The following is a 14950-nucleotide window of genomic DNA, read 5'->3' as shown; positions in this document are numbered from 1 at the left end:
GAGAGCATGACAACGATGGCTCAGCGATGACTGCATGATGACTGTATACGACGATGGCATGACCAGTTGGAAGACGAAGCAGGCATGACAACAATGTAACGACTATACAACAACATCATGACTGTTAGCACATACATAGTGGCCCAAATTCTCGGACAACTAGGCCTTTGGTTTGGCATTAGAGGTGTGACGACAATGACATGACGAGAGTCAGGTGAGGAAGCTAAAATGAACACTATGAACTAGGACCACGAGCACGTACCTAGTGACCAAAACTGGTAGACAACTTAGGCCAGAGGGTAGGTGCAACAGGCTAGATGCATTAGAACCTCATTGATATGATCCATTTTGTACTATTGCCTGGTGCCAAAGTTTGCGATCGAGAACATAAAAAATAACATAATACAGTTATGCTTCTTTTTGCTGGTTAATACGTTCCCAGAATTCAGCACCAACATTCAGTACGTCACCAAACTGCAATCGTATGATACATTTTCCGGCTTCTAGATCTGTGTGAGCAAGAAAAAAAGCCAGATCAAGAGCAGTAGCGCCCACCACAACAACTTTCCCACAGTACTCATTCGCCTGTGTCTTGTGAAAATGCCGGCAAGCACTCACTTTTCTCTTCCGGTATCAGCAAATTGCTTCGCCCATTGTCGCACATCACATTAACATATCTCACCGCCAACCCTGTTGCAGTAAGCATCTTCACCTTAATATGTGATAACCCAAATGCACCACCGTACTGTGCTGCCGGCAGTGCTACCGACTACACCTCCACTGTCGCTGAAATCATAGCTGACATAGCTGCTGTATAGTTCAGAAAATCTGTAAAAGCTCCGTGTGTCGTCAGGAGACATCATCAGCTTCGCTTCTTTGGCATTAGTGTCACGTGTACTGCGTGTTTAGTACGCGTTCTGCATGCTTACATTATGGTAGTGTAGGATCTGACGTCATCGACTCATTGTGATGTCACACAAAACAGCTACCCGTTTCGGTTTCGGTATCTCGTTGATTGGTTATTTAAAATTATTGCTGAATTTCTAAGCAAACTGAACCACTCTACCGGTGACAGGACTGTCAATTCTGTATGAAAATGACACTATCCTAGTATGGTTAAAAAAATGCCAGAGTTGCCCTTTAAACACGTTGCTCTGCTTCCATTGGTGTGGCTCGAAGTGGCGTTTGGGCCAAGAATCCACCAAGCCCATTGACGAATAAATCCAGTAGTAGGAATTAAGGAAAAAGGGTTTATTTTACATTAGTTACACTGGCTCCAGATAAGGAAGCCCATTCCATGCAAGAGCATACTAAACATCTGAGTTCACATCAAGACATGTCAGCCTCCATTGCACGAAAAATCTCCCCTCTTAATACCGTCGTCTTCCCTAGGCGACTAGACTAGCGAATCTGATGACTGTATCCCGGGCAATCACAATTGTCGAATCAGTCACAATATCCTGCCCGTGATATTGCATCGTTTCACCACACTCCACCTCCAAAGGTGCTAAATATGCCCCTGCATATTTAGCAAGCGTGCAGCAATCTGGGAATCCGAGATCGAAGCCGTTCTCATAGTAGCACCTGAAGAGGCTAATACTGATATGGCCCCGATGCTGCATTATTATCCTATGGCTACACTGCTATGATGGCAAGTACTAGAATAATTTGTGGTAATTGCACACAGACAGGAAACAAATTTAGTTAGACTGCTTTTACTCAATTCCCTACTTTTTCAGTCTTTGTTTTTCATATACTGTACTTTACACTGAGTTGCACAAATCAACTACCCAAGGTAGCCAAGTTTATTGAAGCTACTGTGTTCAAATAGTGTTGGGCAATGTTTATGAATGTATGAACACTTTACTTCTAACCAAAAAAAGAAAAAGTAGACTGCACATTCTTTGTGAAAGCCCTTTTCTAGACAGCACATGCGACTTTATTTTGCTATGGTTTTAATTCCTAGGCTCTGCATGCAACTGCAGTAGTCAGAGCTTTTGCTGTGAGTCTCTTCTGCAAGGAAGAATTGCTTGTGCAGTTGCAGTCAGTGACCAAGTCAAACATGAAGTAAGAAGAGATGTTTAGGAGCCATCCTTGGTCGCATTCATGACCAAGACCCAAACTTGCGGCCTTGAACACACTCATGTGACCAAGAAACACACACCGGCTCTGAAAAATGTCTACTTTTTTTTCACCTATGACTTAGTCAGTGACCACATCTTTAAAAAATTGTTTACTTGTAATATGGCACATATCAATAAGCCTATTTCCATTTCACAACTCTGGCACAGGATTTAGGACTGGCAGAAGAGCAAGGCATAGATAGAAATAATCCCAAGAGAAAAGTTGAAGACCAGCAATGTCATCTCATTCCAAAATACCTTGTAATTGATAGGCCACTGCCAAGGGCGGGAGGTCACTTCACCCTCCTTAGGCTTGAGACCTGCATTACCCTAGTGAGCAAAAGTGATCATTGAACATTTAGCATAGACTTGCAGAAGACATGAGGTGTAGTGCTTCACTGTTTAGTGGATACTTCCAAGCAATAATTTCTAGCTCTGGAACCACAAAAAGTGATGTCTCAGATAGTATAAATTTACACAGCATTAAAAAAAAAATGCTTGTAATGAAGTACACGTTTCTGATTGGAGAACAATAACGATGACACAATGCTTGCATCAGGCTTCTCAGTTATGAGATAATCAGCACGAAATTAAACACTCAATTATAACTGCATAAGAACTTGCCGGTCAACCAATTCATAACAAATTGCTATTAATATAGGAAATGGTACAAATGGCAAGCGATGTCTGGCAGTGAGATGACATCATGGTGCAGTGTAAACAAACATGTCACCGATTCTCATGAGCATAAAACACAAGATCTTATTTAGTTCTGCTAAGCACAACAAACATTTGATGCATCAAAGCATGCACAATGTTACAAGAAAATGTGGGGAAAAGCTGGCACAGGTAGAATCAAACACGGGCTGCAACTGAGACTCACCTGAAGCATAACTGCGTGTGATTCCAAGAACATCTTCAGGAATCCAGGGGCATAAGCCTCAAAGCTTACATTTGGCACTGCGACCGAGATGCACTTGTGAGCACACTGTTTCTGAGAAGGGCCAACTTTCAGCTCACTCACAGTGTGGGTAGTGGTTGTCCTCAACATTCCACACAGTGTTCTTGTCTCTCAAGTTCGGGTGGCACGTGACCTCCATTTGTTCATAGCCCCTGGCACCAAAGGAAAAGAAAAGTCAATGACTTTCTGAAAGCACGCATGTAGAAGTGACATTTTTAGCAAAATGACTGAAATTAAATAAAATGGCTAACGAAGAAGTCACTAAAGCCACATTGTGCAGAGATCGCTTTTGGCAATAACCCTTGCTTTTCAGGATATTACAGAATCGAGCGCAATGCCTCAATGTAGCTAAGTGTAGCTGCTGACATTCTTGACTTCACAGTGCTTCTGGTACGGATTGTGACGGTAGTTTACAATTACATGACACGAGAATAATGCTAATCGCTAATGCGTGCACTCTCAATTTTCTTTATCGCGTCTCCTTCTGCAAGTTTTGTTGTTAATGCAAACGAGTGGCTCTTTCATAATTGACAACCCCCATGATGCTAGACTACAATTTTTCATTCATGGATTTGTAGAGTGCATCATACAAAACTAACAAAAAAGAAGCCATTACTACTCTCGATCCCTTTCTTCTGTGGCACAACTTCTAGGTGTGAGTGTTTCTCAAAGTTTTAGTTCAACAAGTTACAAGTTTTACAAGTGTCCACAGGAGACAAAGTAAAGAGCTTAGCAGGTCCTTCAAGTCTGTGCAATGTGCTTGCATTTCGCGAATAAGCATTACATTTGGATCCCATAACCATGCATGCTAAAAACAACTGCAGGTAGTCGAGCCATAATCTTTTGAGAAAATCCCCAGCGGTGGGGATTTGAATATGAGGGTAAGACTTGTGAAATTCAAGAATGATACGAGCGCTTGCTCAGTCATTTAGATTAGCTCCTGTGAAAGGATGAGCGAAAGTCACTAATCAATGCAGGTTATATCCCATCCACAGGAGGGAGGTTAATGCAACTGTCTAGGACCTTATGTTTCTTAATGCCATTATATATCTGGCTTTACTGCTACATGCATATATTTAATTGCACTAAACAGTGACATGATCATAGCTGTGCAAGTTTCTTTGCCGATTGTACTATCACATGCAAAATGATTGTTTAGCTGACAAAACTTGGAAGAAAAGCCACTAAAAATATTATTAGGTACATTTTATGTAAAATGGTTTAGGTTTACTTCAGAAATGTGTCCTCATGTGCGGCCGTAACCAAAATTCGAAATGAGGGTAATCGTTCAGCAGCAGAATGAGCTGTGAGGATGTACTAGACTGCTAGCTGCATTATTTTAATTCTATTAAAGTATTCTCTTGTCACAAGGAGTGAATTGCAGTAATGTTTAAGGCATTAGGAAGTTAATGTTGCTTTTGAGCAAATGTGCCACAGGTATTAAACATAAAGAGAAGTGCATTCTTCCCAGAATTTTTTTATTAGAAGGTTAACAGGAGGTGCCTAGTCTAGCCAATATAACTCACCACTTGGGAAGCTGCTTGTTGTGCGAATGCAGGGCACAGCCGACAAGGTAGTGGATGAGCTTCAGCTTGCTGGTGACTGTCTGTACCACTTCGCCCGGCGTACCACCGACAACTTCGACCTTCCAGACATCGTTGGCATCACCGGTGCCATTCTTCATTTTAGGAAGAAAAAGAAAACGCGTCCTTTAAGCATAGTTTTCATCTTGCAAATCTTATCATACAAGAATCTCCACAGCTTTTCATTCTAAGACACTCCACGTGCCCATCGTTTAACAATGCTCTTCAGGATAGACTTATATAGTAGTACACAACACAGACAGCAGATTGAAATCTCTTGAGCTCAAGCTTCCTAAGTCTCAAACAGACTCCCAGGTCATTTCACAAGCTGCAGACACCAGAAATGCTTGGTCAGTGCTAATATTTTGGACAGTTAAATGGAAGATGGCTCCTGGTAAGTTGAAACTATCAAATTGCATGATGGTTTATTTTAAACAAGATCATTTGCTGGCACAGAATGCTACTGTGTAAGTTTCAGTGTTAGAATCAATTTGGCTGACTATTGAACAGCACTCCACAAGCTTATAAAATGATCAGGACAGCAGGCAAGAAAAGCATAAAAACAAGCACATGAATCTTGCTAGTGGTTTTACAACAGTCCCATAGCAAAACACATGCCATTTCTATAGGCTTAGCAACAGCAAGACCCAAGAACACAAACTGCTTGTTATAGAGTCATAAATTACTACTGCATAAAGTTAATAGTGCCTGTATTCATATTGTGCTTTGTGAATTGAATGAGATAAACATAAGCAAGAATGCACGATACCACCTGTGAGCAATCACCTTGGCAAGTGTTATCGGTTGCATTGTGAGCTTTCGCAGTGTACAAAAGGATACAGACAGATTTATCTATTTCAAAGTCAAACTTGTAGAGAACAAAAGTGATCTCAATGTTTTCATAATGCCATGTCAATCTTTAACGTGCCCTTTTGCCATACCTCCCCGTAGCAGGAAACTTGGTAGTGCCGCTTTGTCACAGGTGCAGGCTCCTTGTGCGAGTGAAGGTTGCGAGTTGTGCTGCAGATGAGTAAATCACGGCAAGAAGTAAAGGGGAATGTTCAGGCTATTAATATTACAGTGCACAACTTGCTGCAATCATTAGTACCTTAGCTGCCATCACCTTATCTTTGCCAAAGCAATAAAGCAGAGCTTAACTACAGTACTGCTGCACATGGACACCTGACAACTGCCAAGATAAGACAATGATACCAAAATGCAATCAGTATCTGCAAAAGAAGGAAGCCCTCACGTAACGTAAGTGACGGCTCGCATCACTTTGCGTAGCCAAGTCAACCAGGGACAATTGCTTCAGCCATGAAATGAAACTAGTGCATGCTACAGGGAAACAAATTCAAATTAGTTTATGAGGTTTGGCCTTCCAAACTGCACAGCAGGCTACGAGGGACACTGTAGTGGAGGGCTCTGAATTGAATTTTGCCAACTGGGGTTCTTTAACGTCAACCTGAATCCAAGTACACAGGCTTCACCACCAGTTAAGTGTGAGCACTGTGGCCGGAAACCCAACCAGGAACATCAGGCTTAACAGCTAAATGCCGTGCCCACTGAACTACCGCGGCAGGTCGTAACATTGTCATAGATGTGTTGCGTCATATAGATGCTCTAGGTTTAAGCAATAAATGCTGTCCTCACCCACACGAAACTAACCAAACTGAAACAAGATACAGCCAAATTTCGATAAACAAACAATGATACAATGAGTCATCACGTAAAACAAAGCAAATTTTAATGCTTCTTGCCAATTCCAGCACATAATGAATAAACGCATACAACAATAACGGATATAATGACGGTATTTTGTGTCGCATGCTACTTTATTATAACGAGGTTTGACTGTATAAGCCAATAAAATATGAGGAGAAGTGTTAAAAGCATTTCAACACAAAAGATGTCACGAGAGTTTTTTCACTCACACCACATGCTCGAGACGAATCAGGTCGCCATTGCGAACCAGCTCCACTGTTTTGTTTTTGGGATTGGGTTCCTGGTCATACTTCTTGATGATCCAGTTGTTGTTGTCATCCTTGTGGGAGTAGGTTGTCACCTAATGAGGCAAACGAGACTGTTTACCTACAGCCGTTCCTTATGTGTGTGGCGTTGGACAACCCCACTGTTTCCCACAAGAACGTTCAAGGAAAACCCATCATCATTAGCAAATAACACATGCAATGAAGAGTGCCAACACATTATCAGAAGAAATGCTTATGCTCAGTTACTCACACGGCTACAGAAAATTCATAAACACAAAAATAAAGGTGAAAACACCGATCATTCTACTGATAAATAGGCAGTATAGTTAAGGGCACTACAAAGAAAAATGTTGATTGATTGAGGAATTGATCGATTGGGCATAACATCATGAAACAACACACAGGCTACGACAGATGGTTTAGTAGACGGGTTAACTTCTGCGAACTAGGGCAAACCCAAAGATGTCGATGACATTTTTGCATTCCGCCATTATTTAAATGCTACTGTTAAGGCTGGGTATTTGACCTACGACCTTGCACTCGGCAGCAGAGTGTCATAACGCTTGAGCTTCCAGTGTGTGGACAAAAAAACAAAAAAGTGTGATGGAACATACGTATCAAGACGGGCGCTAATGGAACCCAAATATTATGCGTTCGAAGGCATCATAGGTTAGGTCTGGTTCAATTCAGTTTAGGCCAGATTACGCTAGGCTAATTCATGTTATACTAGGCTAGGTTAGGTTAGGATAGGTTGTGTTAGGCTAGGCTAGGTTAATTTGTTAGGTTGCAATGGGTTAGGTTAGGTTAGGCTAGGTTGAGATAGGCTAGGTGATGCTAGGTTTATAGGGTCAGGTTAGTTTAGATTTTATTTATTTATTGATCAATACTGTAAGCCTGTGAGGCCTCATACAGGAAAGGACAAACAAAACGTAGTACGAGCATAGCGCTTTATCATACAGCGGATTCAAGCTCAGAAGAATAAGGTAAAAGGTGTGAAATTATGCCATGTCACTTAGAAAAAATTGTCAATAGAAAGGTAACATGTGCATCTAATGAAATGAATGAGAAAGAAAACAAAGATACATATGGCAAAATGTGCAAAGACAGAGCCCAGGAAAGAACAGAAGAAAAATTATGAGAAAAAAAGGCATACACCGAAGCATGGGCAAGAAACCAGGGTAAAAAAAATGTGTCATCGATAAATTTATTGATAAGTTAGCACAACCAGAGACCACAAGAATGCGTTCATCACTCTGTCACTGACTCAAGGTGCAATTCGAGTGCCAACACAAGTGAATCACAGATTGTGAACAAACAACATTGCTCAGAAGAGAATTCCAGAGTTCAACTGCATAAGTATAAAAATGAGTATTTTAGTATGTTACAACACAAAAAAATGGTGAAACACCTTTAGAGATTCAGGTTTGGCTAGGTTAGGTTCACCATTTCAAATTCCTTTGGATTTGAAGACATAAAAAAATAGCTGTTAATACAATGTCAGATGACACTTTGTCAGTGGAAAGAATTCCCATCAAACATAGCCATGAAAAAGTTTTTACAACCTCGAACGTTTGCGTTAGACCCGCTAAAGTTTCTTTATTATTATTTATTTTTCTTTTTTTTTAAGACAACATGCTTGGCCGTGCAAGGTGTGCTTCTTTTCTATTCAAATTGTAAACACCTGAATGCTGTGCTTCACGTATACGCTATGTACTATGTTGCGTGTTTGCACTTTGATGTAGTATAACCGCTACCTTTGTGCTCACTGTTTTCGACAATATATTGTAATGAGCCATTAATTTGCTTCTATAAGCTTCTCCTCCTCTAACTTGTGAGTGCCTAAAATCTTACACTATGGTAGTTGATGATGATGATGAAAAACTTTATTTATCCATCTTTAAAGGGAAGGGGGCAACAGAATAGAGGGTGGGCGGAGGAACTACTTGAAGTATCTATCCTCTCAGCCCACTCCAGGATGGCCTCCTGAAGGTCGGGCCTCGAGCTGCGCAAGGCAGCCTCCCAATGCTCCTCACTAGATATTAATTGCTTGAGGAAAGGGGGAAGGCGGTGCTTAGGGCACCCCCACATGATGTGGTTTAAGTCTGCTTTGGGAGAGATGCGGAATTTACAAGAGGGAGAAAGGTAAATGGAGGGATGAATGCGGTGTAGGAGGTAAGGGGAGGGAAAGGTGCGAGTCTGTAGTTGAATTCTACTAGTGTTGTGAGGCTCCCCCTGTGCGATACCTTCCACAAAAAGGCCTTTAGGGATATTTTGAACAAACAAGCGAGTAAATAGATAAAATGAAAAAAGTTGTGCCAATCTCCCACTCACCTGCTGCTGCCTGGCTCCCAGACCCTCAGGATAGAGGTGCCAGTGCGAGTGGAGATAGGCACCCCCCGTACGGTGATTCTTCAGTGTGATCTGAGCACCATATGCCACCTCTGGAGCCAGAAGGGTCCAGCGGAAAAGCACGCATGAGTCGCATATCTCCGAATCACTCGCATCGATGGAATCCCCAGAACAATGACAGCAGAGTCAAGGCCTTTTTCTCGTAGTTAAACAGCCACAGTCAAAGAAAAAAGTAACAGAATAGAATGCTTATTTTACCACTAATAAATATACGCAAGTCAATTACAGTCCGTATAAGTCTTGTAGCCTGTTTGTGGCATGACTGGGCAGTCTCAGCTCAGCGGCACCTAATCTGTGTAACATGATTCTTTATCAGTCTTAAAAAAAATGTAGACGAATTGTGGCAATTGCTTTAACAGAATATACAAAAGCTTGAGAACAATTTCAGAGCTGAAATCAGAAATACATAAACAAATAACCGTCCAGATAGAGATTTGTCATGCATAAAATAAAACAAATTACATATAATAAAAAAAGAAACACATTTGAATCGAGCAAGTACACAGTAAAATAAATACAATATTCGAAATTTCAACGCAGTCCCAAATGCACTTGGTTGAATCTGCCTGGTCCTGGGCTCAAAGCCACGATTTGCTTCCCCATAGCATTGCTCACACTGTAAAATGGTGATTCACAATGCAGAATTCCTTGAAGGGCAGTAATCAGCTTATTAAGCATGATGATTGTAATTTATTACAGTAACTGTCTATAGCACGCTTTTGGTCATTCAAACCGTCAAGGTGGGCATGTAGTGAAGAACACCTTAGTATCTCAGTAAGAGCAGAAATATAATCAAATGAACAAAACTAGCTGCTGTGATGCACTCTCACATTAGAGATCATATGGGGCACAGGTGCTGCAATAAAGCCTGTTTCTCCAAATGTTCACACTCGCACCCAGCACAAGGGTAAAACAATCATGTTGGAATATTGAGCTTTTTTTGCACATCGCAAAATTGATAAGCTTTTGAGTGTGACAACACGCAAAATGCATTGATGTGCAGCAGTTAAGGCTTATCGGCGCAGTAGCAGAATGCCCTGTGACAAGCACATTTATTTTAACAAACGATGTTTCCTGAATTCGCATTCAACTTACCAGTACTACAATATTGCTTGCATTTTGCAGTTCTGGGTCTTTTTTTAAACAGAATACATTTAACAGGAATTTTCCCTAGTTCACTCCATAAGAAATGAAAAAAGAAAAGTTCTAGCAACTGTCAACTTGGCAAAAAAAAAAAGAGTTTATTATGTCGTGTGGAGTGGTGCCTGGATGTCCAAATAAAGCCTACCTCCGTTGCCATTTTCTGAGTTAAAATTAGCTTTTTCTAATTCAACATTAGTACGTTTTGGTCGAGTCCAAAAGCCATGAGGCAAGCAGGCTTGTCAAACAGATCCTTTAATTTAAATTTCACATAGGCCAAACAATTTGCAGATGCCTTGAAAGGCCGAAATCTATGAAATCCTATGTACTTGCAAAGAAAGCAAAGTGAGTATAATGAAAAAAGCAGCAGCAATAGGCTTTGCAGACAGATGACATTACAAATTTGCTCGGCTAAGTCAATTTAGTGGCTTTTCATTATAGTCAAACCTTGCTATAACAAGACCGCATCTGACAAAAGAATACTTTCATTATATTGTATATTTGTTAAATGCTGATATTGGCAATAAATATTTTAGATTTACTTTGTTCTATCTCATACCTGTGCCACACGGGCGAGGTTAATGCCATTAAAAGTTTAAGACCTTAAATTTTTTAATGCCATTATATTTCAATCGCTGCTACATGCGCATGCTTAATGACATTAAATGTTGCAATGGCGATAGCTGCAGTTAAACGGTTAAGTTTGCTTTCCAATCGTAATACAATAAAAAACAGTTATCTAGGGAGCAGATGTTTATGAAATGGCATGAGAAACCTTAGTCGGCATATTGCATGTAGTTTACTTCAGGAATGTCATTGTTGCACCCAGCAATAAACTGTTTGAAGCCAAAGCTAGCTTTATGGCCAAACCACAGCGTAGCCAAAGCATTGAAATTGGAGAAATGGCGCTCACAGCTTCAAAGCTCTCAAGCCGCGATCCTGAAGAATTTGATCGTGTGCCCCAGTTTGTTCTGGCGTATGTGCTTTTTCGATCGAAACATTGTCGAGAAATTCGAAGGCTTCAGTATGAGGCCAACAAGGCAAGGAAGCGCTGCCGTGCAATCGAACAGCTTCTCCTGGCTAAAGCGCTCACAATTAGTTCTCTAGCCGTGTGTGGCGGCAAGATCGCCTGCTGATCTCTACAAAAATAAAAAGCTCCTTTTAAAAAAGCTCCTGTTTAAAAGCTCCTTTGAAAAAAAAGAAACTATTTTTTTTTCTTTTGACACTACTGCTTTAATGCCGCATCAATGTTAGCTCAAATTATAATTTACAGCACCACCATAATACTTACCTCTAGGCATGCTGGCCATGTACAGAGAGTTGCCTTTTAACCGGGACTGGAACTCAGAACTGAAGAAGCCATCTCCGCTGCCACTGCACCGTCATAGGTCAAAAGTGAATATAGCACACTGAGTAGTCACAATGCTCTTGAATGCTATCAACTACTATCTCAACTCGAGTTGCTTATAGCCTTCGGAGCTGAGAACAGAAAGGGGCTGTCATCGGGATCCTGAGATAACCAAGAATATGATCGCTCAATGGCTGATACTTTTTGACTGAGTCACAAACAGACAGGTGCCTCAATATTCCATCTTACCAGAGTGGACAAACGGTGAACTGGCTAATGGTAGATGCTGTTGCTCATATGTCTTGTTAAACAAGATGGTTGTTACTGGAACCCACCCACACATACACATTTTGGGACTGCAGTTTAATAATGCTATTGGCATAAGTTCAGATGCAAACAAGTTGAAAGTGACTAGAATGCCTTGTTCCGTATACATGTTCACCTGAAATTGTGAGTGTGGCTTAATTCAGGCTCTGTAGTGTACACTTGGGCCTATGATACACTTGTAAACTGGCTACAGAGTGAATGGACATAGCACTCTCATGTATTTACATGCAACAGCCACCAGTTCTTTTTCTGTTTGTGTTTCAACTTACAATGATTTAAGGGTAAATTATGATCATCATGCTACCAGACATCAAGAACAAACATGGTACAGCACAGCAAGAGCTGACCTTCCATTCTGTTTACTTGAACACCACTCATTGTAATAAGAAAGATAATGACTAAGCTCCATCACATCCCTTCACATAAACTAAACATGCAGTAAAAACAACAGGCAGTAAACAAACGACAGTAAAGAGAAAACTTACATTGCCGAGCGCAACTTACCAGCGGCTTTGTCTTGCTACTGCAGCCTAGGGAACATATTTATTGTGCAAGGCTCAAGTTACTTCAAGTGGTCACAATAACTTTCTTTACTATAAGCTAAAAATTATGCATAGACGACTTCCATAGCTCTTAGACAAGCCAACATAGAACATCAAAAAAGAAAATACAAAAAAGAGAGACAGAGAGAGAGATTTGATATCATAAGAGGTCCAGAAACTACATTAACAGATGCAGTTTGGCTTTTTTGTTATTACGAAGCTTATAGTGAATTCAATGGCAATGGCAATGGAAACTATGTTGCTGCAACTGCTCGCACCAGCTTTAAAGGTGCTACCTAGACCAGCTGGGCGCCTCACGAGAGCCCTTAAAGGTGAAAATGCTGCAAAACTGTAATGCAGGAGCATGAGGAATGCCATCCGCACTGAAAATGACATGCACATCCACACCCACCTCTTGTAGAGCACGTGTAGATGCACATAGAAGTAGAGCATGTACAGGCACACGGGAAGCACAATGAGGCACACGGCTCTGCTCACAAAGTGCTTTCCCACCAGAACCTGCACACAAAGGAAGCCAGAAAAAAAAGAAAGATGCTTGAAGCAGCAAAAGAAAAGACTGCTTGACCACATCATAGCAATGTAGCACGAGAAGCAAACACTAGTTTGTCAAACTCAGTACTTGGTGAAAGAGTAAATACATACTAATCTTCATTCCATCCTTTGCTTACAATACACATAGAACACACACATGTATGTCTAAGCATGCAAAAATAAGATAACGCGCAGTATCACACAACGGGTATCAAAAGTACGGAGCACACGGACCAAGAAGGTGAGGTTAACAAGATTGACGTGAATTTACTGCTCTATCAGATTAGTTGTCAAAGCGCTTTGATTTTACGAGAAGTAACATTTAAAAGCATCAAAACAGCAACAGGAAATGAAAAAAGCTCACTCAGTTTTCCATATAGCTAGAGCTACATGTAGTTACTTGCACATATCAGTGTTGCTTGCATAAACGGACGCACCGTCCCCTTTCACGAAATCGGCTGTAATAGAAATTAAATAAAGTATGTGCTCTGCATATCTTCTTGCACAACTTTAGCAGTTGTTGTACAGTAGATGTGTTCTGCATTAATTTTTTTATGTGACGTAAAGCTTTGCTGTGGTTGGCCTCTAATTCCTTGGCGTTCTGTTCTACCTAAGGGTAATGCTACTAACAGCATGGCACTTTCACAATGTGCGAGCGCATTCTTGAGCTGTGCCTTAAGCAAAACTTGCCTAAGTTGATAAGCTTGCTGAATTTAGTAACAAGTCGGATCTAGCATCGTTGGGTTTGTTACGCTGCTGTCATATGAGCAGTTATGATCCTCACTGATGTCAACCTGCATTGAAATTTTAGAGTGCCAATAAAGCATTAGGTTTGAGAGAGCATAGCAGCAGTGAAGTCGGATGTGCTTGAAAGCGATGTGCAGAAGCACTCGAACCACTGCACTGAGTACGATATGCATCGACTCAAGTATGCTCAAAAGTACCAGTGCCCGTAGCGCTACTGAATAAATTCATACTGAATAAATTCTCCAAGTAAACTGTGGCTAGATAAACTTGAAATTTACCTTGTAGCATTTCCTGGCACATTTCCTGGAGTAACAGTGTTTGTTAAGCAATTTTCTACTGCAAACAGATAAAACCTCATGGCAGAAAAACAGTGCGATGAAAAATGGGACAATTAAAAGAGAGGACAAGACTAAGTGATGACTGACAACAAGTTTATTTTGCAACTGCAATACATACATTGAAGAAACAAAGATGCTACAAACCAACCCCTCAAGGGAGAAAAGTAAACAAAAGCATCCAATCATCAGTCACGAAGATAGTTGATTTCTTTGTTAGTTAAGGCAATCGATGGGGAGCTTATCAATGAAAGCACCTTGAAATGCATAATAAAAGCCTTCCAGATTTCTCGAGCACACGTCACTTTTCTATTGTCCTCTTTTTTTCATGCTATTTTTCTGCCATGAAGCCGTACCAATGAGCTCAAGTTCAGACCCTTTTGCAGATTAATCTTTTGGACTACAAGCAATAAGGCTCACCAGAGGCTTTTCTAAATCTCCGAGAAGCTCCCACAAGTCATAGGCCGTGTAAAAGCCGACAAGAAGGACCACGAAGAGGCCAACGAACTTGACACTGGGTGGAATAAAGGAACAAGACAGCATGTAAGAAGCAGAGAAATTCGCTTCAGCAAAATGTATGATGCATTCAGTCTGTGTGTCTTATTCAAGATTTGTATTTGTGACCTTGAAAATTGAAAATAAATAAAATAAATATATAAATGAATAAATGAATAAATAAAATGGCAACATTAGATAATGAATTTGTATAAACACATAGCATGCTTTTTTTCTTGCAATTCCCAGCACAAATGTGCACCTTGCGTTATGATCGTAATGCTACTATGAGCAAAACTATCGTGTTTTCTCCCAAGATACGAGGTTCACCCATTAAGTGAAAGAGCTACGAAATGAAATCAACTTTACACTTCCCCCGGTGGTCTGTAAATGAACT

At 40.7% G+C, this 14950-nt stretch overlaps 1 protein-coding gene across 2 annotated transcripts in view; it reads right to left on the bottom strand.

The window, feature by feature from the left end:
- Window positions 1–14950, bottom strand: part of tw (Protein O-mannosyl-transferase 2) — a 42564-nt gene that overhangs the window by 14178 nt on the left and 13436 nt on the right. Inside the window, exons 7-16 of one of the 2 annotated variants that reach the window (XM_050181320.2) lie at window positions 14479–14572; window positions 12837–12943; window positions 11499–11581; window positions 8990–9099; window positions 6602–6732; window positions 5609–5687; window positions 4611–4762; window positions 3148–3236; window positions 3007–3083; window positions 2382–2453 (exon numbers count right to left, since the gene is read on the bottom strand). In XM_050181320.2, coding sequence (XP_050037277.1) covers window positions 2382–2453; window positions 3007–3083; window positions 3148–3236; window positions 4611–4762; window positions 5609–5687; window positions 6602–6732; window positions 8990–9099; window positions 11499–11581; window positions 12837–12943; window positions 14479–14572 — 994 coding nt within the window. The remainder of the gene's footprint in view (window positions 1–2381; window positions 2454–3006; window positions 3084–3147; window positions 3237–4610; window positions 4763–5608; window positions 5688–6601; window positions 6733–8989; window positions 9100–11498; window positions 11582–12836; window positions 12944–14478; window positions 14573–14950) is intronic. The other variant, XM_055072670.1, reaches the window with a different exon arrangement.

Source organism: Dermacentor andersoni, chromosome 7 (genome assembly GCF_023375885.2).
Source record: "Dermacentor andersoni chromosome 7, qqDerAnde1_hic_scaffold, whole genome shotgun sequence".
Classification (NCBI taxonomy): domain Eukaryota; kingdom Metazoa; phylum Arthropoda; class Arachnida; order Ixodida; family Ixodidae; genus Dermacentor; species Dermacentor andersoni.
This window is presented reverse-complemented; position numbering and strand designations above follow the sequence as displayed.